General features: G+C 37.7%; 1 protein-coding gene across 5 annotated transcripts; it reads left to right on the plus strand.

Annotated features, from left to right (window-relative positions):
• The first annotated feature begins 294 nt into the window (after positions 1-294).
• Positions 295-23,097, plus strand: tsen2 (TSEN2 tRNA splicing endonuclease subunit). 5 transcript variants are annotated; one of them, XM_041192472.1, is made up of 12 exons: positions 295-333; positions 1,609-1,843; positions 2,762-2,843; positions 4,963-5,002; positions 7,337-7,862; positions 9,178-9,255; positions 9,756-9,806; positions 10,837-10,975; positions 18,495-18,531; positions 18,628-18,739; positions 22,721-22,810; positions 22,942-23,097. In XM_041192472.1, the coding sequence occupies exons 2-12, from the start codon at positions 1,655-1,657 to the stop codon at positions 22,999-23,001; spliced, it is 1,404 nt and encodes a 467-aa protein (XP_041048406.1). In that variant the 5' UTR covers positions 295-333; positions 1,609-1,654; the 3' UTR covers positions 23,002-23,097. The 5 variants fall into 5 exon arrangements, with proteins under 5 accessions (XP_041048406.1, XP_041048405.1, XP_041048409.1 ...); XM_041192471.1 differs by lacking the exon at positions 295-333 and adding an exon at positions 336-444; XM_041192474.1 differs by lacking the exon at positions 295-333 and adding an exon at positions 477-1,052.
• The last annotated feature ends 1,236 nt before the right edge of the window (positions 23,098-24,333 follow it).

The following is a 24,333-nucleotide window of genomic DNA, read 5'->3' on the forward strand; positions in this document are numbered from 1 at the left end:
GAGAGCCAATCCAACCCTAATTACAGATCATGGATAAGGCAAATGGGTTGCAGTTTTCAAAGAAGAGCAACTGACTGCAAAATACAATCATCAAAACATACGTAAATTAATTTCTAAAACAAAGGTCATGCATGTTAAAATAATTAGTCACAGGAAACTCATCAGAAGCAATAAGACACAATCTAAATTACTGATTTCGCAAGCCAACAGAATGGTGTCAACACCTCCTGTTGTGGAAATTGAGAGGGAACGAAGAAACAGTAAGAAAGCGTTCAGCGGTGAGATTTCAGAGTTGCACTGGTGGCCGACACTCTGCGCATGTTTGGAACCGCAGTGAGTATCGCAGTGGTTACAATGTAGCGGTTGTCAGCTCTTGCTGTGGATGGGATGGCGGGGCGGGTGTTTTGAGTATCGACTTTTCGAATGTTGCTCACTGTAACAATTGTTGGTACCTTTATAAATGTTACAGCGTGCTGGGAAGCTCAGGGGATCCCGTTGATTGCGAGATGAAGGACGGGGTGCATGTGAGGAGGGTGGAGGAGAAGCAGCAGCAACAGCAAGGGGAAAAAGACTGGCAGTGTAAAGCATGAGGAGGAGGAGGCACATTGGAGGGGGGAATAGAAAGAAGGATAGAAGGGACACTTAATTGGGAAATATGCAGGGGCAGCGGGGATAGCAGACTTAGGCGATGGGCAATTGTAGAGGCTACGGAAAGGGTAGCAATAGGGCAGAGGGAGATGGGAGAATAATGGAGAACAGCATTTGGAGCCTGGGGAAGAAGTGTTTGGATAAAAATGGAGGAAGAGATTGCGGAAAAGGTGGCCAAAGCCTGGTCACCTTTGATACCCTGGGATCTGTCCACACATTGACAATTCCTCAACCTCTCCTCTTGGATATTCTGTAGCCCTGTCACGTTCAGCTGTTGCTGACCGTTAGCGCAGTTCGGACCGCAGAGTAGGAGCCTCTTTTTCATTGATTGCAACGGTCTGTGATGATTGTTTGAAGGGTGGAAAACTGGAGGCCAGGCATTGCTGACTTAAATATATTGAATAGTGAGTTTTGTTTAAATAAGCAACTGTACTCTACATAATGAGTGGTTAGGATTTACAGTGCACTGTCTTATAGGGTGGTGCATATAGATTGAATAGTAGCCTTCAAAAGGAAATGGAATAAATAATTGCAGGAACAGTGGAAAAGAGAAGGGGAGTGGGTCTAAGTGGATTGTTCTTCGAAACAGCTGGCACAGACTTGATAGGTCCAAATGGCCTCCTGTATTGTACTATTCAATGATTCTATGATAGGGTGGTCTCAATTCAACTTTAGAACTCAAAAAGGTTTGGTGATATTAAAAATCTCATTTAATTACTTGTGTTTAAAGGGTTATTTTAAAATGCTGTTTGCATCCAGCCATGAGATATGCATGGCTTTAAAGGCCCCTCATTGGTCACTGCAAATTATCAGCTGTAGATTCCACACAACTGGATTGATTTGTATTTTACTTGACAACTCAAAATATTCAGGACCTGACTAATTTGTTCGATAATTGTTTACCCTGCAAATCCCTTTTATAGGCTATTAAGACTAACTTCCTAATACTTTATTTTGAAGATCCCATCCTATTACCAGAAGTTACTTCAAAGGAATCCTTGGTACTATGGCAGAAGCAAGCTTTCGTGCACCAAAAAGAAAGAGGAGAGTGTACGAATTTTATGAAGCGCCTTTCCCTGTGTCACTAACCCAAGAAGAAACCAGTTCAAAAGAACAAGAACATTATTATGCTGAAATTATGAATAACAGTGTAATTGTAAGGAAGCCAGAAAATATGCAAGCCCTGTATGGAAAGGTATTTCAGGATCATTCCTGTTTTTAATGACTTGAACTTGAGAAATACACAGCACAATTTCAAAATTTGCAGATGATACAAAACTTGTGTAGTGAACAGTGAGCAAGATGGTAATAGACTTGGAAATGACATAACAAGCCAAAGGATACAATTTTAAAGTGTGATGCAAGAACAGAAACACTCAGGGATGTTTGTGCACAATTCTATAAAGATGGCAAGACAGGTTAACAGATCAGATAATAAAACATATGTGATCCTGGATGTTATAAGTCAAGGCACAGAATACAAAAGGAATTTGAAGGTGCCAGCTGCAGTATTGTGCCCAATTCTTGGTGCCAAGAAGGATGTGAAGGGTTTAGAAAGGATGCACAAGAGGTTTACTAAAATGATTCCAGAGATGAAGGATTACAGTTAAGGTAGAGAGATGGGAGAAGCTCACGTTGTTCTCCTTAGAGCCAAGAAGGCTAAGAGGAGAATTGATAGATGTGTTTATTATCATGAAGGCTTCAAATAAAGTAAATGAGAAGAAACTGTTTCCAGTGGCTGAAGATAACAAGGGGGCACAGATTTAAAGTGATTGGCAAAAGAACAGGGGATGACATGCGGAAAAACCTTTTTTACACAATGGTCAGGCAAGTTAGGATTTACAGTGTACTGTTTTATAGGGTGGTGGATACAGATTGAGTAGTAGCCTTCAAAAGTAAATGGAATAAATACCTGAAGGAGAAAAAAATTTTAGCAACAGTGGAAAAGAAAGGGAGTGGGACTAATTAGATTGCTCTTCGAAACAGTTGGCACAAACTTGATGGGCCAAATGGCCTGTGTTGTACAATTCTATGATAGGATAGTCTCAGTTCAACTTTTGAACTCAAAGATTTAGTAATGTTGAAAATCTCATTTATTTATTTGTGTTTAAAGGGTTATTTTGGAAAAGGAGTGCTCTCCAGAAGCAGACCAGGTTATAATGTTTCAGACCCTACTTTAGTTGCCAAATGGAAAGGTAAATCTTCTTTAAACACCTATTTGGCCTGTTTTATTTGTATCTGTTGTTTTATCATTTATAGATGATTATTCTTAAATTGTTGTATTACAGAACACTATACATTACTGAAAAGAAAGACATGTTGCCAACACTTCCTGTGTTGCACTCATCAGGACAAATTCAAGAATGCCCAATTTCAAATGATCACAGCCCTTAGCTCCCTGTTGTTTTCTCCATGGCAATGCCTTGGACAACTTGACTTTGTCCTGATGAGTGCAAGATGAAAAACTTTGGCAATACTCACACTCTTTGCTATCAAGTAATAATAACCAACTGAATTCAATTTGACATCAAGTTATTCACTATCAGTGCCACTGAGAGAGGGCTATGTAGATAGTACTGTATTTTTTTTAATGTGTTTTGTTGGTTCTCTCCATCTCTGCCTACACCACATCAATTATGGAGGTGGAGCAATAAGTAACTTTTATCCCAGACCAGCTCTCTAAGCCAACTGATAGGTGGAGCTGAATTTAACGTGGGCAATGGGGATCTCACCTACCAGTTGGAGAACTAGTGGAAAACCTGCATTGCTTCTCTGACTGGAAGCCAGGCATTTAACTGACTAAGTCAGTTAGTTAGAAACATTAACATATCCTGAGATGGATTGGGTTTATATGGGAGAGAAAATAATGATAATATGCAGTGACGATAAAAAGGCTTATGGTTCTGATGGCTCATTTGCTTTTGCATTTGACTGCTTGGTGCCCGCAAAGAGAAAAATATGTTTTCAAAAAAAGTTCAGAAAATAGCTTAACACATATTTTTGCACTATTTTGGTGTCTTTTTTTTAAATATTTTTAAATAAGCCAGAAAAGCAAAAAAAGCTTAGCTTATAAATCAAAGTACAAAAATATATGAACAAGAAAAACCCACTCAGTTCACCCAGCCTGTCTCTTCATCCAGGTTGTGTTTAAAGTTAATGTTATAGAGTGGCTTAATGATGTATTTAGTAAATCAAGTCAAATATCATAGACCTCAATGTAGGTTAATGGATGTATAACATAGTAAGAATTTTACCTATTTGGCATTGAAGAAATTTTGGGTTTTATTCATGTTCTGGCATTATGAAATTTGGTTCACTATCAATTTACAATATATATGTATTCTGACTTAACTTGTAAATGTTGAAGAGTAGGTAACTCAGATTGCGAATGTGCTGTCTTAAAGGAAAATGAGGCCCTTGAAGCTACTCAATTTGAGACGGAGAAGTTATTGAGTACATAAGATTATAGTTTTCACCATAATGACTTTTGTTCACTATATCCAGTAAAACAGCCAGCGGTTACCATGAACTACTATGCCAAGAGGGGTGGGTTTCACTTTTAAGGTTGTAACTTTGATTGGCAACTCTGGCGAGCCAATCCTGAACATTTGTGAGCAAATCAATCTAGGATTGACTGAGGCAACAGGAAAGAAAGAGAGCTCATTTCTATTCAGTCAGAGTGACTAAGAGACTGCTAATTTGTGGTAAACTACACAACCACATCTTTATGTGTTACTTATGTTTAATGGTCTGAGAAGCAAATGGAAGTAGATGGACTTTGTTTTGACAACTGCACTCTGTCAATTACTATGCTTCGTGTAACATAAAACACTTTGTTTCTTCACATTCAGCTTTTCCCCACTAGAGTGCTTTGCAATTTGCTTTCCAAAATGATGGAAGAATGTACCTGACAGCAGGTGCAAAATCATAGTATCTAGTACATATGAGAAGGGGCCCATTGTTACAATCCCAGATTAGGTTTTCACTTACCTAGATATTGGGTAATAAAGATGTTCCCCAGTTTATAGGAGACATGAGGTCTGCATAAAAGAGTGGCTGGTAATGCTAAATGTGAGAGAATAGCTCCTGTTGATATGTGGATTTGTAACAGCAATAATAATCTTGCTTGGGCTTAGTACAATGTCCATGCATCCTGACAAAGAGGAAGACAAATTAACTTAAAACCATTGAAGTACATTTTAGGGACACACTGGGAATTCTAATCAAATACTTTTTGCTAAAGTATAGTAACATCAGTATATGATTTATGCATCTGATTAAATGCATTAACTTTATCCTTTTGGTTGTTTATAGATGCCAATCTTATGCACATGCCTATAATTTCATCAATGAAGTAAGTTTGGGCCTGTCATTACAATTTTGCCATGTAATTCTGTATTTATATTCCACCTAAAATGCTTCTCAGCTACTAGTTTGTCAATTTTTATTGTTGTGAAAAATCATTTTCATTTATTAGAATTCTTGTCTATAATAAGACCCTGAACAGGTTTTACTACTGTTGTTGAATAACATGTATTTTTGGCTGTTTTTTTCTTAGACCATTCACATTGTGTGTTTTGTAGGGGGAATAAAACAGTTAATTTGTTAAAATGATGGAGAGGAAGTATTCTATTTGAAAACGAAAATTAATGTGATTAGATTGGCACAGTTAAGGAAGGAGCACTAAACAATTTTGGGAGAGTTGTCTTTATGCGGTGTGAAATTTCAATGTATTTTCAAGATCTTATTTACCTTTTTCCCATTCTCATCTGATTTTATTGCCTGTTAATGTTTACTCTACTTTTCTTTTATGCTTCTGCAATGAGTTTCATTGCTATCAAAGGATGTATCATGTGTGCTTACATCTAATTACCTCCCTCACCTTTGCACTGTGGTCCACCTTCATGACATTGCCCTTGTATGTTTCAACTTTCTACTGTAGCAATGCAGCCACCAGTAGCTTCTTCCATCTCCGCAGTCACACCTACTGTGGACCATCCTTGGCCCCCTCTTGTTACTCATTTACGTATGACTTTTGGCAACATGTGTTATGTATGTGGCAGTTGATATATGTATGTTGACAACACACAGGTCTATCTCTTCACTGCTTCTGTCAGAACCACAATAGCCCTGTCGTTAGAATGCCTGTCTGACTTAATGTCATGGTTGAGCCAATTAAGTTCCTCCAGCTGAAATTTGGAAAGACAAAGACATTGTATTCAGCCAATGGATAAATCTCCAATCTCTTGTCACTAAATCCCTCTATATCCCCAACAACTCACTCAGACTGTCTCAGACAGCCTGAAACCATCTGCTCAACCAAAACTGAGTTTCAAGCGACATACTCTTGACAGTTAATTTTCACTCTGCAACATAAAACCATCTCTATTCCTTCATCCCGCTTACCATAGTCCCTAATCTACATTTTTTCACCTCCAAACTTGATTTCTCTTATGCTTTTCTCATTGACCTCTAAAACTGCACCCTGCATAAACTCCAATTTATCCATAATGTTGCTGTAGTGTCCTGCCTAATCAGTAATGAACTATGCTGGTTCCTGACCATCCAACACCTCACTTTCAAAATCTCCCTCCTCTTTTATAAATCCCTTCAACTCTTTGCTTCACCCTCCCTTTGATCTCCTGCCCATATTTATCTCATGCCAGCCTTTTTGCTCCTCTCACTCTGGTCTTCCTCACTCCTGTCCCTCCAACCCACCATGGTAGGAAAGCTCTCAGGCTTCTCAGCCCTACTTCATAGAATCATAAAATCTTATAGAGCAGGAAGAGGCTGTTTGGTCTATCGTGCCTGTGCTGGATCTTTGAAAGAGTTTTCCGGTTCATCTCATTCCCCCACTCTTTCTCCTCCTCAAGTATTTACCTAATTCCCTTATGAAAGTTATTATTGAACCTCCCTTCCTAAATTCCTCGACCTTTGTTTTCGCTTGTTATGCCTTTAAAAATATGTGCAATATCTACTGGTAGAAATTCTGACCTTTCATGATCACCCTGAAATATTAACCCTATCTTTATTTCTCCACAACTGCTGGGTGTTTCCAGTATTTTCTGATTTTGCTTCAGATTTCCAGCATCATGCAGTATTTTGCATTTTGTTGAAAGTCTATCTATTTGATCATAACTCTGCTAACTTCTTCACTTCTGCTTTCTGTCCATTTTTATCCCGTGAAATACTTAGGAGACTCATTAGTTTAAAAATGATCATGTAAATGGAGTTTGGTTTTGTTCTGTGAGCTGTCCCATATGATGAGGTCTAATTAATTAATTTATTCCTTTTAAGTTAAGCACTTAACGTCTGTGTGAAATAAAACACTTGGCCGTCCTCTAATATTACTATGTAAGGAGCTGCGGTGTGTTGTGTGAGAGAGATGGGATGTATAGGTCCCTTTTAACTTCTTTTTGTGTCTAATCCTGTGTCCACACAGGTCTCTCTACAATAGTGCAGTTCAGAGTAGAAAAGCACTGTGCAGGGCATTGCATGTATCAACTTGCTTTCCTACAGCCCAGTGCAATTTTACTTTAATGTACTGTACTGCCCTTTTTATAAACTTTCTACACAAGACAATTATTTCTTTTCCATGATTTGTACTTTTTGAGGATGTCTTTCTTGGGATTGTTATGCAATGTGTAATCACTAGCAAATCTTTCCTTTGTTTTCACTATTGTTACAGGTTTCAGCATCATGTAGAGTGGGCTAAAAGTCTCCTGCAAGAACAAGGATTGGAGAGCACTTTAATTGAGAAAATGCTTGAAAGTTATATAAAACCTATAGAATTGCCTTGTGATAGAAAGAGCAGTGAATTTGATGACAGTTCACAAGAAATAAACATTGACTCCAAAGTCTATATAGCTAAAACAGAACCTGATGAAATAGCTGAAGAAACACACAATGGAGAAATTCATCCTGTCATAAGCCCTCAAACTAGGACACATTGTTTGGAAGGTGATGCACCTTATGATCCTTTAGCAAAATATGGATATGTCGACTGTGAAACAATTGACAGGGAAGCTATAGCAAAAGTACACTGTTCCAGACACAGTAATCTCATTATACACTGTGGCTGCCAATATCAAGATGCTATGAAAGAGGCTCTGCAACTTAACTCAATTAAAGATAACAAGATTTCCACAGAGCACGAATATGTACTAGTGGTAGAAAAAGTACTACCGTGTGCTGATAAAGAATTGAATAGAAAAGTGAGTACAATGATTAGAGACTGTGTGAAACCGTGTATTAGAAATGCTGGTCATGTGTCTTAAGTCAAATCCAAATACAGCTAAAGGCTTTCTGTCTGTCTGTTGAAGAACACCAGTACAATTCATTTAGAACAGTCTGCTAAATGGAAATGTGTTTTGAACACAGCATTAACTTAACATGAAATTTAGCCATTTATGTGGCCATTATGTTCTGAAGATCCATTAAATAGGGTTTGTTATATTCTTTCACACGGGACTACTTGTAAACTAAAATGGAAAGCACTATTGCAAATCCCATTATAAACAGTTAAGATAATTAGTAATGCACCCATAGCGCGCCAAATTCCAAGCTACCAAATACATTCAGCTTCTCAAAAAAAATTAACTTGCTTTTAAAATTCATGCCGGACTTGATTTTCTGTTCACTGCATCACAAGGTCTCCATCATTCTGGCTTAGAATTAGCTGTACTTTTGATGCTAATTAACATTGAACAATCTATAGCATACACTCAGCTCAGCTCTCCCTTAACTGCTTCAAGTCTTGTTCAATCAGTACAACCCAGCCACATCACAAATTGCCCATTAGGAGCTTTTGTATTCATGTTTTAAAATAAGATAGCTTTGCTATCAAGTTGGATTGAATAAATAGAAAACATGCTAAGTGTTTCATGAATACAATATTATGCAATTTTTGGACCTGACATCATAGCATACTTTTAATTCCATCTTTTGTGTTTGAACTTCAATTTGTAATTCATTGAAATGTCTTACTCAGTGGAGGTTGTTATGAAATTTCCAGTTTTACTGGAGTCTGGACAAAGTTTACATTCGTAAAAACAGGAGTAGGCAGTTCAGCCCCTTGAGCTGTCCCCTTGTTCGGTTAGATGATAGCTGATGATCTGTTTTGAGCAGTAGTAAATTCGCTGGGTGTTTAGGATTTCCCATTCCACCAGTAATGGTTGGAAAGTCACATCAGATAAATGTAACAGAATAAAGGTAACCTCTGGCTTTTGTAGGTTATGTTAACTCCAAGATCAAGACTTGTGATTCAGGGCTACAGTGTGACTGAAGGATCCTGATGTTCAACGGTATCACTATAAATTACACTTTGTTAGTGTCCAGATTGGTATTGAGGTGGAGTGGAATGTTCTATGATATCAAGTTGCCTTGGGACTATTACTACATCTAATTATGATGCATTTGCTTTCATTATCTAGTGCTCTCATTTCATATGAGCACATACAAGACAAAGTAATTAAAAGTATTTTGGTTCAAATAATAAATTGGGCTCACCTAACGAACTGTTTTCTTCAGCTTGAAGTAACAGAAAGATTAGTCTGCAAGAGGAACCCTTTCAAAGTATTTGAATATCTTCAGCTCAGTTTGGAAGAGGTATGATAGAGTCAGTAAATATACAAGGTCTGTAAACTTTATTTTTAAGCAGCAATTAACGATAAGCATCAGATGGCAGTACCAACTTATAATTTGAAAGAGAAGGATGCCTGTTGTTTAATTCACATGTGTAAGATAATATGAGACAGAATGATATTTAATTTTACTTGTTTGATTAGTATGGCTGTTTAATTTTTCATTGTTATAACATAAGGAACAACTTTAAATGTGGTTCATCGAATGATACTACATAATGTAGCCATCAAATGGTCATTACTATCATTATTCTTTATACCGAGCATGACTCTTTACAGTGGATTCATGTTTAATACTTATTCATTCACATCTCATAATAAGATTAAATATTTGAATCATAAAAACAGTTCAAAGGTTTTATTTAATTATCACAATTATACTTATTGTTTCCCTGTTCCTGACATGCAAAACATTTACTCACAGTACATGTATTTAAATTAATTCCTAACTCCGTACTGTTTCAGGCATTTTTCCTCGTCTACGCCTTGGGATGTTTAACCATTTGTGATAATGAGGTAAGTTTTATGTTTTCTGTTGGCTAGGAAATGATAAAATTGACCTGAGTTCTCCCAATGGCCCAGCAAGTTATCCATGGAGTAGTTAAGCTATGCAGACCAAGAAAATCCCAGATTTAATCTACAGCCTGTACCGAATTAGCTGATCTCAGCTGAAGTGGTGATAGGGACAATACAATTTCATACTCCTGGTTTAAGATTAGGACTCTTCTACTGTGCCAACCTGTTCATCCTTCACTTGTAAACTCAACCCTGGATGTTTATTTTGCATGTTTTGTGCCCAGAAAATTACTAACTGATATTTTGAATTTGAAATCTATGGGAGTGTTGATTGAAACACCAGTCTCTTTGAAAGTATATCAACTGGATTAACCTGTCCACTAAAATGCAGAGATTAAATTAGGTAAAGTTGGTGGTTGAGAGTTCAGTGGTGGAATCATTTTCTAGAATGCTCAGTTTGGATAAAACTGTAAAGCAATGCTGTATTACATGGGGTTTAATTTCTTATTATTTGTTTTAAACATGCATGAGCATGGCAAGGTTAATGTACATTTATATGTACATTAATGATTTTAAAAGGAAATTGAGTGGGCACTTGAAGGAAATAAACTGGCAGAGCCATGGGGATAGAGCCGAGGAATGGGATTTACTGGATTATTCCCTGGAGAGCCAGCATTGGTTCAATGGGCTGAATGATCTCCTTCAGTGCCATAAATAAAGGACTTTAAAATGAATTTCTGGTACAGGTTACAGTGCTTATGGATTCTGATTGTTGGTCCTTTAATTTTCTGGTGCCTTTCTCTTGGTAATATGATTAACAGTAAGCACGAGAGATGGACAAATTCAGCTCGCTGTTAAATGTTGAAATTTAGTATACCTGATTTTCCTATAATAGTGGGTTTCGCAGTACATATTAGGATCCATCTGCCATGCAAAATGTACACTGAAAGCAAGAAGTGACATTTGATAGTAAGGGTTGAAATAACAGTTGTGTGGCCCCATGTAATGGTATTTTTAAATTTAATTTCAGGAGCCTCTGAGTATTCTCAAATTGTGGGAAATATTTAGTCTGATTCAGCCTGGATTTAAAACCAATTACATGGGCTATCACTACTTTCGAAGTAAAGGCTGGGTGCCAAAAACTGGACTGAAGTATGGTACAGACCTTTGTAAGTATTTCTTAAGTTTATGTACCTCATTATCTTGACATCAGAAAAATGCTTGGATTAAGACGAGCATAATAGTAGCACCATAATAGGTCAAAGAATTTGTAAAATGAATAAATGACTATATGGACCTAAAATGTCCCAATTTAATCCTGGTCTGTACTATGTTAGCTAATCTCAACTAGGGCAATAGTGGAAGTTTTTAGCTCTTCTTACTCCTGAGTCTGAAGGTTGTGAGTTCAAGCCTACAAGGAGGAAGAGAAAAAAATGAACGAAAGAAGGTATTAGATGTATATTGTCAATCAATGGCCTGTATTATATTTGGCCGTTGGAGTTTTGGACTTGTACATCATCTGACTTGAGCGCAGGACTGCATTCATCTCCTGCGGTTGACTGTGACCAAACCATTACAATATTTGTTCAGTATTTATGAAAGGTATTTGCTACATTCATGATCATCAATTCTATATTTTGACAAATAAACAAAATTCTAATCACCTGAAGCGTCAGGTCTTTTCTTTATACAAATACTGATGAACTTGTGAGGTCCTCCACATTTTCTGCTTTGATTTCATGTTTCCAAAATTTTCATTATTTTATCTCTTCTAAATATGCCCTATTTTGTTGTGAGCTTTTGTCTCAAACCTTTTAAATGCTGTTGTAATAATTTAGCCATATGTTATCATTAAAATATTGAATGATGGAAGCCGGATACATTGTGATAGTTGTAGAAAACCATTGAAGTAATGAACAACGTGGAACTTTAAAACTGATTAATTTTTCATGTGTTCTGAATCATAAACTTTTTAGTGAAACTAACTCTACAATGGGAAAGAGATTGAGTTTTTTGGTTTAGATCAGTGTTATCCCAGGCTCAGTGTGCCTCCATATCAGGAGATTGTGCATTCAAGTCCCATTGCAATAGAATTGAACGCAAAAAGTAGACTGCCACTTCAAAGCTGCACTATTGGAGACCATAAACTGAGAGCCCATCTACCTTCTCATATTTTTTTACATTAAAGGTTCTGTGCTGAAAGAGCAGGGGTGTTTGCCCTGGTGTTCTGGCCAATATTTATCCATTAACCAGCATTTCTGAAAAAAGCAGATTATTCAATCATTATCAACATTGCTCATTGTGGGAACTTGCTGCGTGCAATTTGGCCACTGAGCTTCCCACTTTAGAACAGTGACTATTCTTCAGAAGTACTTGATTTAAATTACTTTGTGACATCCTGAGGTTGTCAGGTGCTTTATTAGTTTAAATCTTTCTTTATCTCTGTTTCTCTGATCATTCAATGACTAAGGACATAGGAAAATATATAAACTGCTCCAGGCCACACAGTCCTATTATGAATGATGTTATTTTTTAAAAATATTTTTGGGGAATATTGTGTTAAACTGTAAAGAAGGCTGGGTGCCTGTATGTGTGTATGATTTAATTAAATTAAGCAAGAGATTGATATGAGTCAGGTTGTCTGGGGGGTTTAAAACATGAAAAGGATCGCAGTGGTAGGTGAGATCCGAGTAAATAGGTTAGATCTAACATTTGTATTTTTATTTAAGTTGAGAGTTTGTTTGAATATCAAAGAGGAGTCAGAGATGACAAGAAACTTGCTTGCATCTTGCAGGAGTTTCATAGGTAAATAGTAGTGGGGTGTTATATTTTATTGACCCAAAATCAAAGACAAGTTAGAGTCATGAGAGATTTTATATTTGGAAAGATTTGAGTTTCAAAGAGGTGTGGAGAACAATGGTTGCTTTCATTTCTTTTTATTGAAGTTTTTCTCAACTGAAGGTTACGCTTGTTTCTTTTCTTGGTACTTAAAGGTTGGCAGTACTCTTCTGTTTTATTTACACTATACATGAATGGAGTGTGTGGAACTATTACTTTATCCGATCTTCCCATGTTCAATTTGGTCACCTTCCCTTCCTCCTTATGCTCATCTGCGCAGAAGAGGAACTGGAGATGAAAGGGAAAAGAGGAAGTTTAGAGGTACTGTGAATAACTGGAGTAATTGTTGAGCTGGAGCTATGGAGATAGCTGGAGCTGTTGAGATATAGCTGGAGCTCTGGGCTGGAAGAGGGTGCCATTTGAACCAATCTTCCAGTCAAGCCAGAAAAAATCTTGGGTTGCAACAAGCAGTTTATTCTGAAGTGGATTTTACTGCAGAGTGGAAGAGGGTAGAGGTGATGTGATATGCCTTTATTGAAGCTACAGTCATTTGCCTTGTGTAATATTATTGGATTTTATAGTTATATATCTATAGTGAGTGTTGCCTGGAAGGTGTTTTCTTGTGGGTTTGACCAAATAGAGTGTTTTTTTGGGAATGCTTTGTAAGATTAACCTTAATTGTGTAATTGTCACTTTATGTGCTTAAGTTTTCTTTTATTCTTGTTAATAAAACTTCCACTTATAATTTTTAAAATCCCAAAATGTTACTAGACCTCTTACTGCTGAGATTGGTACGTCGTTGTCTCGTTTTCAGTATACAAAAAGAAAAGGTTATGGCCCATGAGCCAAGTCTCTCTGGGATTTAGATTGTGCAGCAATTAACACCATCTGTGGTCACAACACTATGGGGGTAGTCTCTTTCTGTATTGCATTTTTGTACAAGCTTTCATTTTTAGCAGCTATTGAGATAGACTAAGCCGTTCATGTCAGTTCCCTCTGCTTCTATCTTGTTTTCAGATTTGCAGCGTTTGGCATCTGACCAACACTGATGACCTGATTGAAATAGAGAACCTGGAGAGGGGACTTGGAAGGCCCAAACCCGCATCCCACCTTTCTTTTGACAGCTCATTGTTTTATATGCAAACAATGGTTGTCATTACTATTGTCATCCAATATTCTTTTAGGAATGTTATTCTGCATGAGAAAGGCTGTGAGGCACAATACTTATGGCTAAATAGGATACTAACAAAAGAATCAGGTTACCTTTTATTTGCAATAGTACATTTTGCACCATTCATTTAAAGAGTTATTTGATTACCTGGCATATTATACACAAACGTGAGTAGCATGAGATTTATTCCAGAAGGTTTCTGTGTTGTAGACCCTAGACGTTTCTGTTAAATTATTGATGACAAGCCCAAAAGATTTTCTGTCACTTCTTGTCCATCTTAGTTTGTTGGCTATCATGTTTTAGGAAGAATTAATTAGCATTAACAATCGCTGATCTGCTTGTCTGTTTAACATTATCCTTCTTATTGGAGATTAGTAGTTTCAGGTGAACAAGTCTGCCAACATTATGTGACTAGTTAGTGTTATGTCTTCTGCTTCCCATGAATTCGAAATAATCAAAATGCTGGAGCTTGATTGAGTATAATTCTTTCAGCTCTCCGTGTGGTTGGTGGACTGATATGATACATTGTTACTCAGTACATGACTGTACTGTGACAGCAGATAAGGCACTCTGGGATATATATTTACATAACACTTAATTTCTAGCTCTTTATGAATAATATGAAGAAAGAGGAATGTTATTTTATATGTAGTGCCTCTATATCAATATAACTGTTCCAATCATTAACTCTTTATCCTAAACTAAAAAAGATTAACAATCGACTTTTGCAAATAAGCTGAACAACTTAAGAGTCTTTTATACCTTGTTTTCTTTTCTAAAAATGTTATTCACGGTACAGCTTAAATGATAGGATATGCCTCTGTCAGGAAGATTTAATAATTTCCATAATGTTATCGGAATTTATTGAAAAATAGTGGGCAGGGGCAGGATTTTACCAGCAGTTGTTGATGATGTCTCGCTGGTTAGTGATGTTGCTGATGGTGTTGATCCTTTCTGCTTTTCCAGCTCAGGTGCAGGTCAAATATGGACTCTGTTTCTTCTCATTTGCTTACTGGTTTTGGTCTCAATGATGTATGACCTTGGAGTCTCATCCTCACCAGTAACTTTTGGTGGGTTCCAGGTTTTCATGATTGGGTCATGTACCTGTACAATTTGTCCTTTCAACAGCTCAGGCAGGGATTTAACACGCTTGCAGATGTGTTGACCACCTCCTACCTATGCATCAGTGAGTTGTTGTCTTTCTTCCTCCTGGTCACTTGGAGGGTGTCTCTTGCTTGGCAGAGCAGCTTTATTCTTTCTTCCATTCAGCAGCTGTGCAGGCAATTTCATATCAGCCTTGAGAGGTGTAGATCGGACTAACAATAAGGCAAGGTCTGGATCTTCCTCTATGTCTCTGCATTTCCTGCAGATTCTCTGACCATTTGGACATGTCTTCCTATAAACCTGTGTCCCCTTGGGTAATGTGATGATGATGCTGAACCCATACTTTTCAGTGAATCCCTTAAATTTTCTGGAGGTGAATTGGGTTCCGTTGTCACATATTCTTCCGGGAACCCAGTGCTCAGTGAACAGAACTCGTACTACTGAGTTGATTGTTGTGGCTGTCAAATATTTCACCTTTCAGACAAACGGGAATTTTGTGTACTAGTTTGCAATCTACCATTCTTGTGTGTGTGGTGGAGGCAGCGGTTGTGGTACCTCAGTAGGTATCATCTCCTCTTTGAGCTGTGTATTTCTGTGTGACCTTCATGTATCTTCTGGAGATATTCTTCGTGCATCATTTTTGGTATGATTATTCTGGATCTGGCTAACAGAACTCTATCTAAATAGAGATAATATAGACCAATACTGCTGTATTGCTAGCTGTATTTGCTGAGAGAGCATTTGTAACTCTTTGTCTTTCCTGGTCTCATTGCTAATTTGATTCAGCTTTGGTGATGTTGTGTTCACTAGATGATGGCTCTTTGTACCTAGATCTTTTATCTCATGTTTCTCCTGTGGTGACAACCACAATAGGGCATCCACTAGCACCACTTCACTTCCTGTGAAATTGTAACCCTGAAGCCTCAAGAGTAACCTCTGCAGTCTTGCTCTACAAAGATCTGCTCCAATGGACAGTGATCACTCTCCACCCTGAGCTTTCTCCAATACAAATCTGTATGGTATTTCTCACATCCATACGTGACTGTTAAAAACTCTCTTTCTATGTTGATATATCTGGTCTCAGCTGAGGCTCGAGCTTTGGATGTGAATGCTATCGGTTTTCTCTCTTGTACCAGGGCTGCTACAAGTCCTTTTGCAGAAACATGTACTTGGAGAGTGATTCTTTCTGCTGTAGTATGGCAGACTTGTCTCCTTGCATTCTACTACTTTGAGTTTGTTGCAACACCCCTCGTATAACTCTGACCACTGGCACTCAGCGTCATCTTTCATCAGCTCTCGTAGGTTTGCTGTGTGTTCTGACGTAAGGTATGAAAGAACTCATGTACTGGATCAAGCCAAGTCATGTACTGGATCAATCTCAACTCTTCTGGTCTCTTGGAGGTTGCAATTCAGAGATGGTTAAGTCTTTTTCAATACTTGGCTTGACTCCGTCAGGTGTGTGCACCATTCCGAAGAGCAGGCATTCTGTCGTCGCTATGCATTTGTCTGCTTTAGCTCGATCCCAGTTTTGCTGGTTCTCTCCATGGCTTCATGTAGATGGTGGTCACGGTCTTTTCTCATCTTCACCATAGGTCTGAATATCATCAGCTATGCCAACTGCTCCTTTGTATCCTCAGTATGTCTCATCTATTTTCTGCTGGAACACATCCTGTCTCACTTTAAGGCCAAAAGTAGATGCAGGAATTTGTATCAGCCAAAAGATGTGTTGAATGTTGTCAACAACAAAGATTCCTCATCAAGCTTCATGTTCCATTTCATGCCATTTCTGGCATCAAGCTTGCTAAAAACTTTTTCCCCTTCCGGTGCTGGTGTGGTTTCTTCCAGTGTTGGGTTAGGGTAGTGATTCCTCTTTATTGCTTGATTAAGATCTTTGGGATCCTATTAAATTTCTAGATGCTCATATGGCTCTGCTGTCACCACGATGAAATTTACCCAATCTGTAGGCTCTGTGACTCTGGCAATCGCTGTCTTTTCTTCTTGGAGCTCTCTTTCAAGCTTTCATTTTAGTTCTATTAGTATGTTACGTGGGGGCTGAATTACTAGTTTCATCACTGGGTCAATAATGACGTTATACTCAACCTTCAAAGCATCCAACAGTCTCATCAAAACACTGGGTGCATTTGTACCAGATCTTCCTTCCTTCTGATCAGCGAGTGCTTTGTATCCTATCTTCAACATTCAGTGTCGCCTTCTTCATCTCATGGTTTACTGGGATAAATTGCAGTTCTTCACAATTGCTCAACCCCAGGATAGTAGGACCATCTGTTTCAGTGACATAGAGCATACAGTTAACATCTCTCCTTTTCCATGTGCCTCTGATTTGAGTTATTCCTGCTGTCGAAGCTCAGTTTCCCTCATATGCCCATTAGCATGACATTGTTCGGCTTCAGAGCACCTTACCTTGGGAGCTTGTTTTCTTTCTTTCAAATTTTCAGGAAAGACCTTCTGGTATACTCTGAGTGGGATTAAGTTACTCCAGCAGTCTTTCATCTGTCTCCTTGAATTTGCAGGTTCTGGTTGCATTTTTCAACCTTCATAGGAAATTGTCAACAGGCTCACCTGAATCTTGACTCAGGACTTGAAAATCATATCGATAGATCCCATAATTTTACTTTGGCTGGAGATTTGCACTGATTTTTTTCAAAAATTTTGTCTGGATCTCTGCTGTTGTCTTTGCTTTCACTCACCTCCCAGCTATTAAACAAATTTATCCCCCTTCTTTTCTGTCCACAAAAAGATGTAGCTGACCCTTTCCTCTTCACTAGTGTCTTTAGAAAGCTGATGAATGTCAGTCCACACTTTTATTTAAACTTTTCAAATGCCCCTACAACATCATCAGTCTCCCCTTTATCATGGGCTGGAGCTGTGTGTTTATTGGTATTGGCGTTTGGTTTTTGGATGACTCAGTTCTTCTCTCTCTCTTTGGCTAATTCAGGTTGATTCTTAATCTAATTCAACGTTAAATTTGTTTAAAACGTTTGTTTTTTTTTTACTCATCCTCCCCCCACCCCCAATGACCCTTGGCACCCTGCTGCTGCCATCATATTACGTCTTCTGGTTCCCATGAGTTAAAAATAATCACACTTTAGACTTGAAATGTTGGAGCTTCATCAAGTGTATTTCTTTCAGTTCTCCATGTGGCTGGTGGACTGATAAACAGATATGTCACTTGGCAACTAACTGCAGTGCCACAGTGAATGTGGCACCCTGGGATCTATATTCACAAAGTTGTGATACATCACTTTAGAAAGTTATCCAAACTGAAAAGAAAAAAGTAACACCGGTGCTTCAGCTATATTTAAAAAGACTATGCAATTAACGAGGAGGAGGAAAAGCATCCTTCCCTGGTACTAACACTGATTTACTCCAGGCAAAATCCAGCAGTTTGCTAAATTCAGTGCGTTTCATAGGGAGGTTCATGTGACACAAGATGAGCCCAATGTACTTTGTCACTTAATATTCAGTATTTCTTTGGCTGATCCAATCCAAAATTAGAACATAGTGCTTTTATGTACCAGATTTTAAGTGACACTTAATTTTCCTTTGTATTTCAGTACTGTATCGAAAAGGACCTCCATTTTATCATGCAAGGTATGAACAGTGCAGTTGAAATAGTAATTGTATTAGCATCTTATTCTACTTTATAATGTCCAAAAGTTCCAATTACATTTTTCTTTCTGCCTACAGTTATTCAGTGGTGATTGAAATGGTTGATGACAGTTGTCAGGGTTCACAGCGTAGGCCTTTCACTTGGAGATCACTTGCTGGGTTAAACCGAACCACTTCTAATGTCTCAAAGGTAAAGATTCTCAAAGGGCATACAGCCAGAAATTCAATTTGGGTGACGTTAATATCATTCCTCCTCCTCCTGTATTCAGCTATTCTGTAATAATATAGAAAATTCCTGATTTCTTCCCAGGGTTCCTACTGTTACTGTCTGTATGGATTGTAGATTTTCAGAGTAGGCATTTACTTTGGTTGTTGAAAAATATTTGGCATCTACACAATAGTAGATGGCATTTGTAACACCTTCAGCAAAATCATCACAGTATCATAGAAGTTTAGCACAGGAAGAGGTCATTTGACCTATTGTGGATCTTTGCTAGAACAATCCAAAACTAATCCCTTCTCTCCATGTCCCTATATGTTTCTTGGCTTTAAATATGTATCTGTTTTTCCACTAAAAGGTGCAGGAGTCTCTTCCTCGATTACTACTTGTAACAAAATAGTCTTCCCATGCTCTATCAACAGTGTGTAGAGAAATTCCTCATAACCTCTCTCTCTCTCTCTCCTCTCTCCATAACAATTTTAAATTGACACTTCCTGTCCAAGAAATGGGAATAGGATTTTTCTGTTCACCTATTTCTTGCACCACATAAGTGACTATATCTCAAAAGTACTTCATTAGTTGTCAAATATTTTGAATGCCCTGAGGTCATGAAGATGCCATATACAGATCTTGGATTCCATGTCCGGCCTTCCAGAATCCAGAAGGAGCTGGAAACCGGGTCCTGCCCTAGAAACTAAAATGCCCATCAGGCATTGCTGTTTGTCATATCCAGGTCATGGTGTGCTGATCCCCTGCTCTTTTGGCTCCGAGACTAATGGTGGAAGCCAGCCTGGTCCGCCCTTCATCCCTTTCTTTCCCCATCCATGTTGTGTCCAGCTCAGCAGAGAAATCTCTGTTATTTTATTTTCCCCCACTCCCAGCCCAGGATCCAAAATCTGGAAAGTCCCCGTACACGTTTCTGGTATACATCCGGTCCCGAGATTCCCAGGTATGGATTCTGATGTCTATAATTGCAAGTGGAAATAGTCCAGCATCTCAAATATTTTCTTCATTGTGCTTATCGCTGTTTTAATCCAGATATATTTATACTGTGGGTTTAATGCCCTTTCTATAATAATATTCCTAACGTTCACATGATATTCTTTCTATAGCCTAATAATATAACTTGATCATAATCCCTTTGATCTTTTACACTATTCTCTTACTTATTGAACCCAAAATGCTATTTCCTTTTCTTTAGCTTCATCTGCACATGTACTTTTAAGGAAAACTGTATTTGTTCCCTGAGATCTCTCTGTCCTTCAGCACCTTTCCATGGAATGTATGCTTCCCTTTCTTATTATCCCTCCTGAAATGTATCACCTCCAGCTTAACTTGCATCTGATTCCTATTTTGCCCATTTTGCTGATGTATCTAGAACCTCCGGAAGTCTTTTCCAGTTATCCCGATTGTTACTCTCCCTCAATTTAATAACTGCTTAAAGTTGCTTCAGTTTTGATCATTATCAGCGCTAAGATTAAATTTACTTCCTAAAACTTAGTTGATTATTGGCAACCCATGAAAATATTCTCCAGTTTATGATTTTCTTGTGCTTTTGATTTTGAAAATACTTGGAGAGAAGTGTCTGCTACTTAGAGAATTCCAAATAATATTGCTGAGCGACTGGCTATTGTATAGTTCATATTTGCTCTATGAATTTCGAAAAGGTTATACTATAAACCATTTTGATTAACTGTCCTGCCCTTGCACGCTTATTTGGTTCGACATTATATCTGAGCTAATTGCTGTGAAGCAGGTAATAAAATTCCAGGATATGAAAGACATTCGCTGGTAATTTCCTTAAACAGATCAACATAAGCAGCACAAAAGTCTGTTTTTGGTTGGATATTAAAAATCTGAAAGAACAATGAAAATTGCTGTAAATACATGGTAGGTCAGGAATCATCTGCAGGGGAAAGGTGAGCAAATGTTTCGGCTGATAAGACCGTAAGACATAGCAGAAGTAGGCCATTCGGCCCATCGAGTCTAGTCCGCCATTTAATGAGATCATGGCTGATCTGATAATCCTCAACTCCACTTTCCTGCCTTTTCCCCACTAGCCTTGATTCCCTTCCTGATTAAAAATTGGTCTATCTCAGCCTTGAGCATACTTAACAACCCAGCCTCTACAGCCCTCTGCGGTAAAGAATTCCACAGATTGACTACCCTTTAAGAGAAGAAATTCCTCCTCATCTCTGTTTTTAAGTGGGCGCCCTCTTACTCTGAGCTAATGCCCTCTGGTCCTAGACTGTCTCACAAGGGGAAACAACCTCTTAGCATCTACTCTGTCAAGTCCCCTAAGAATTTTATGTTTCATAAGGTCGCCTCTCAGTCTTCTAAACTCCAATGAGTACAGACCCAACCTACTCAACTTTCCTCATAAGAAGACCCCTCCAAACCCAGGACCAACCTCATGGACCATCTCTGGACTGCCTCCAATGTCAGTATATTTTTCCTTAGATAAGGGGACCAAAATTGTTCACAGTATTCTAGTTGTGTTGTAACTAGTGCCCTGTATGGTTTTAGCAAGACTTCCCTATTTTTATACTCAATTCCCTTTGAAATAAAGGCCACCATTCCATTTGCCTTCCCTATTACCTGTTGAACTTGTATGTTAGCTTTTTGGGTTTCATGCGCAAGGACTCCCAGATCCCTCTGTGCTGCAGCCTTCTTCAGTCTTTCTCCATTTAAATAGTATTCAGCTCCTCTATTCTTCCTGCCAAAATGCATAACCTTACATTTTCCCACATTATCTTCCATCTGCCAATTTTTTGCCCACTCACTTAACTTGTCTATAACCCTCTGTAGATTCATTGTGTCATCCTCACCACTTGCCTTCCCACTTATTTTGCCGCAAACTTGGCAATAGTACATTCACTTCCCTCATCTGAATTATTAATATATATTGTAGATAATTAAGGTCCCAGCACTGATCCCTGCGGCACTCCACTAGTTACAGGTTTGCCATCCAGAAAATGCCCCCCTTATCCCAACTCTTTATCTTCTATTAGTCAGCCAGTCCTCTATCCGTGCTAATATACTACTCAAAACACCATGTGCTCTTATCTTATTAAGTAGCTTTATGTGCGGTACCTTATCGAACGACTTTTGGAAATCCAAATATATTAACTGTTTCCTCTTTATCTATTCTGCTTGTTACCTCCTCAAAGAATTCTAATAAATTTGCTTTGCATGATTTTCCCTTCATGAAGCCATGCTGGCTCTGCTTGATTAGATTATATAATCCTAAATGCTCTGCTATTACATCCTTTATAATAGACTCCAACATTTTCCCAATGACAAATGTTAAGCTAACTGGCCTATTAGTTACCTGTTTTTGTCTGCCTCCCTTTTTGAATAAGGGTGTTACATTAGCCATTCTCCAATCCTCTGGGACTTTTCCAGAATCTAAAAATTCTTGGAAGATTACTACCAGTGCACCGACAATCTCTGTCTCTGTAGCTACTTCCTTTAAAATGCTAGGATGCAACCCATCGGGCTCAAGGGACTTATCAGCCTTTAGCCCCATTAGTTTCCCTAGTACTTTTTCTCTGATGATAATTATTTCGTCTCCCACTTTTGCCTTGATTATTTAGTATTTTTGGAATGCTATTAGTATCTTTTACCATGAAGACTGAAGCAAAATATTTATTCAACTCGTCTGCCATTTCCTGGTTCCCCATTATTATTTCCCCAGCCTAATTCTTTAAGAGGCCCATGTTCACTTTGGCCTCTCTTTTTTATATATTTGAAGAAGCTCTTACTGTTCGTTTTTATATTACTTGTTAGTTTACCCTCAAAGTTTATTACTCATATCTGATTAAAATACTATCTTGATTTGTCAGATGCTGACTGACCTCATATATCTTCAGTATTTTCTGTGTTTAATGTTAGAGTTTTTGCTTGTTTTAATATTGTCACTAACATTTTTGCTTCGTCCTTTTGTTCCAGGAGCTCCTGTTATGCTATTTAATTAAACCATCAAATATGACTGATGAGGAAATGACATCACCAGAATGTATGAAGAAAATTAAAGTTCAGGTGCAAATAATTTTGTTTTAGTGAAGTTATTAATGGATAAGAAAACCAAGATGAACCATGGTGTTTGCCTTTGTTTAGTTTACAGTGCATCCATTAATTCAGAGCTAATTTTGTTTATTTCTATGTTGTAGGAGCTGATTGTAAGCCGTTGGATTTCTTCCCGAGAACGCACTGACCAAGAAGAGTTGTAGCATATTCCAAAGTATTGATAAAGTGGGTTAATGCAGGAACCAAATATATGTATGTCAACGAGCAAACAGCTGAAATCAATAAAATTGAAAAGATGACTTTTTTTTACTATGATTTCATTATTGAATATTTGGAGTATTCAGTGACACTTTAAACACCAGTATGCATTTTTTTTTAATTCTATGAAAACAAAAATTACTTCTGTTTTTAACAAAATGCCTGGAAAATATATGTGCCAGCAACAGGTTTCAACATGAAATGTTCATCTATCCTCTGTTTCAAGATGCTAACCAACTCAACTGCACTCTGCTATTAAGAGTTAAAACGTTAATACGTCATACATGGCAAAGGCAGTGTATCACATTACAATTGCCACTGATAACTTATACTCACAGTTTACAGCATTTATACATCAGACATTTATTTTTCATGACTAATCCCTTCGTTCCACATTGCCACGTAGTCACAATTACACCAGTGTTTTCTGTTTACAAGACCAATTAATGGAAACTTTTTGAAAACCGATCTGTCCGTATTAAGCTGTGTGACTGGGTAGCTTTTGTGGCTGATGCAGGTCAAATTCAGATTTTAAGCCTATTAAAAATTTATAGAACCTTTGGAAATGGAGCGTAAATTCTTATTTAAAAGAACTGTTCCGGCTGGTGTTATAATTTAACCTGTCCAGAAAAAGAATATGTGGATTCAGATAACTTTTCAGTACTTTATGAAATTGTGCTAGAATTTGGTAGATTCATCATAAAACTGAAACAATTATATCTTTTTAAATTCACTCAGTCCTCATGCTACTTGATTGCCTTTGTAATGAGGTTTATAATATGTGGCATTAAAAATGGATGTTTTTTGTTCAAAGCAAATGCTAATAATATGACAGAGCGGATCTATCAGTTAAGTTAATAGTAGCGTTTTCTTTGAAGAATTTACTTTAACATTCTTTACAAATTGTATTATGGTGCTTGACCCCAATAATACTTCAGTTCTGTATCAATAAATACGCCATGCTATGTTCATGTGCAATCTGCCATCATTTGAAAAAACATTAATGAAGCCACCAGGAAGTATACATTTCAAATAATACTCAACATCTTATGGAAGAGAACTCTTTAGCAGTATGCATATTTATTTACATTTCTAGAAGAAGAAGTGAAACAACTATGCTCAAAATAAATTGTTTACATTTCATTATAACACAGCCCATGGGAAAGACTGAGTTGTTCAAATGCCAGAGGGAAACTTGAAACAACTGTCATGACCCATTTGTATGTTTTGAGATGCAGGCTTTGAATCCAGTAGTAATAAGACAACCAACTCTCAAG

The sequence above is a fragment of the Carcharodon carcharias genome, chromosome 7 (assembly GCF_017639515.1).
Source record: "Carcharodon carcharias isolate sCarCar2 chromosome 7, sCarCar2.pri, whole genome shotgun sequence".
Classification (NCBI taxonomy): Eukaryota; Metazoa; Chordata; class Chondrichthyes; order Lamniformes; family Lamnidae; genus Carcharodon; species Carcharodon carcharias.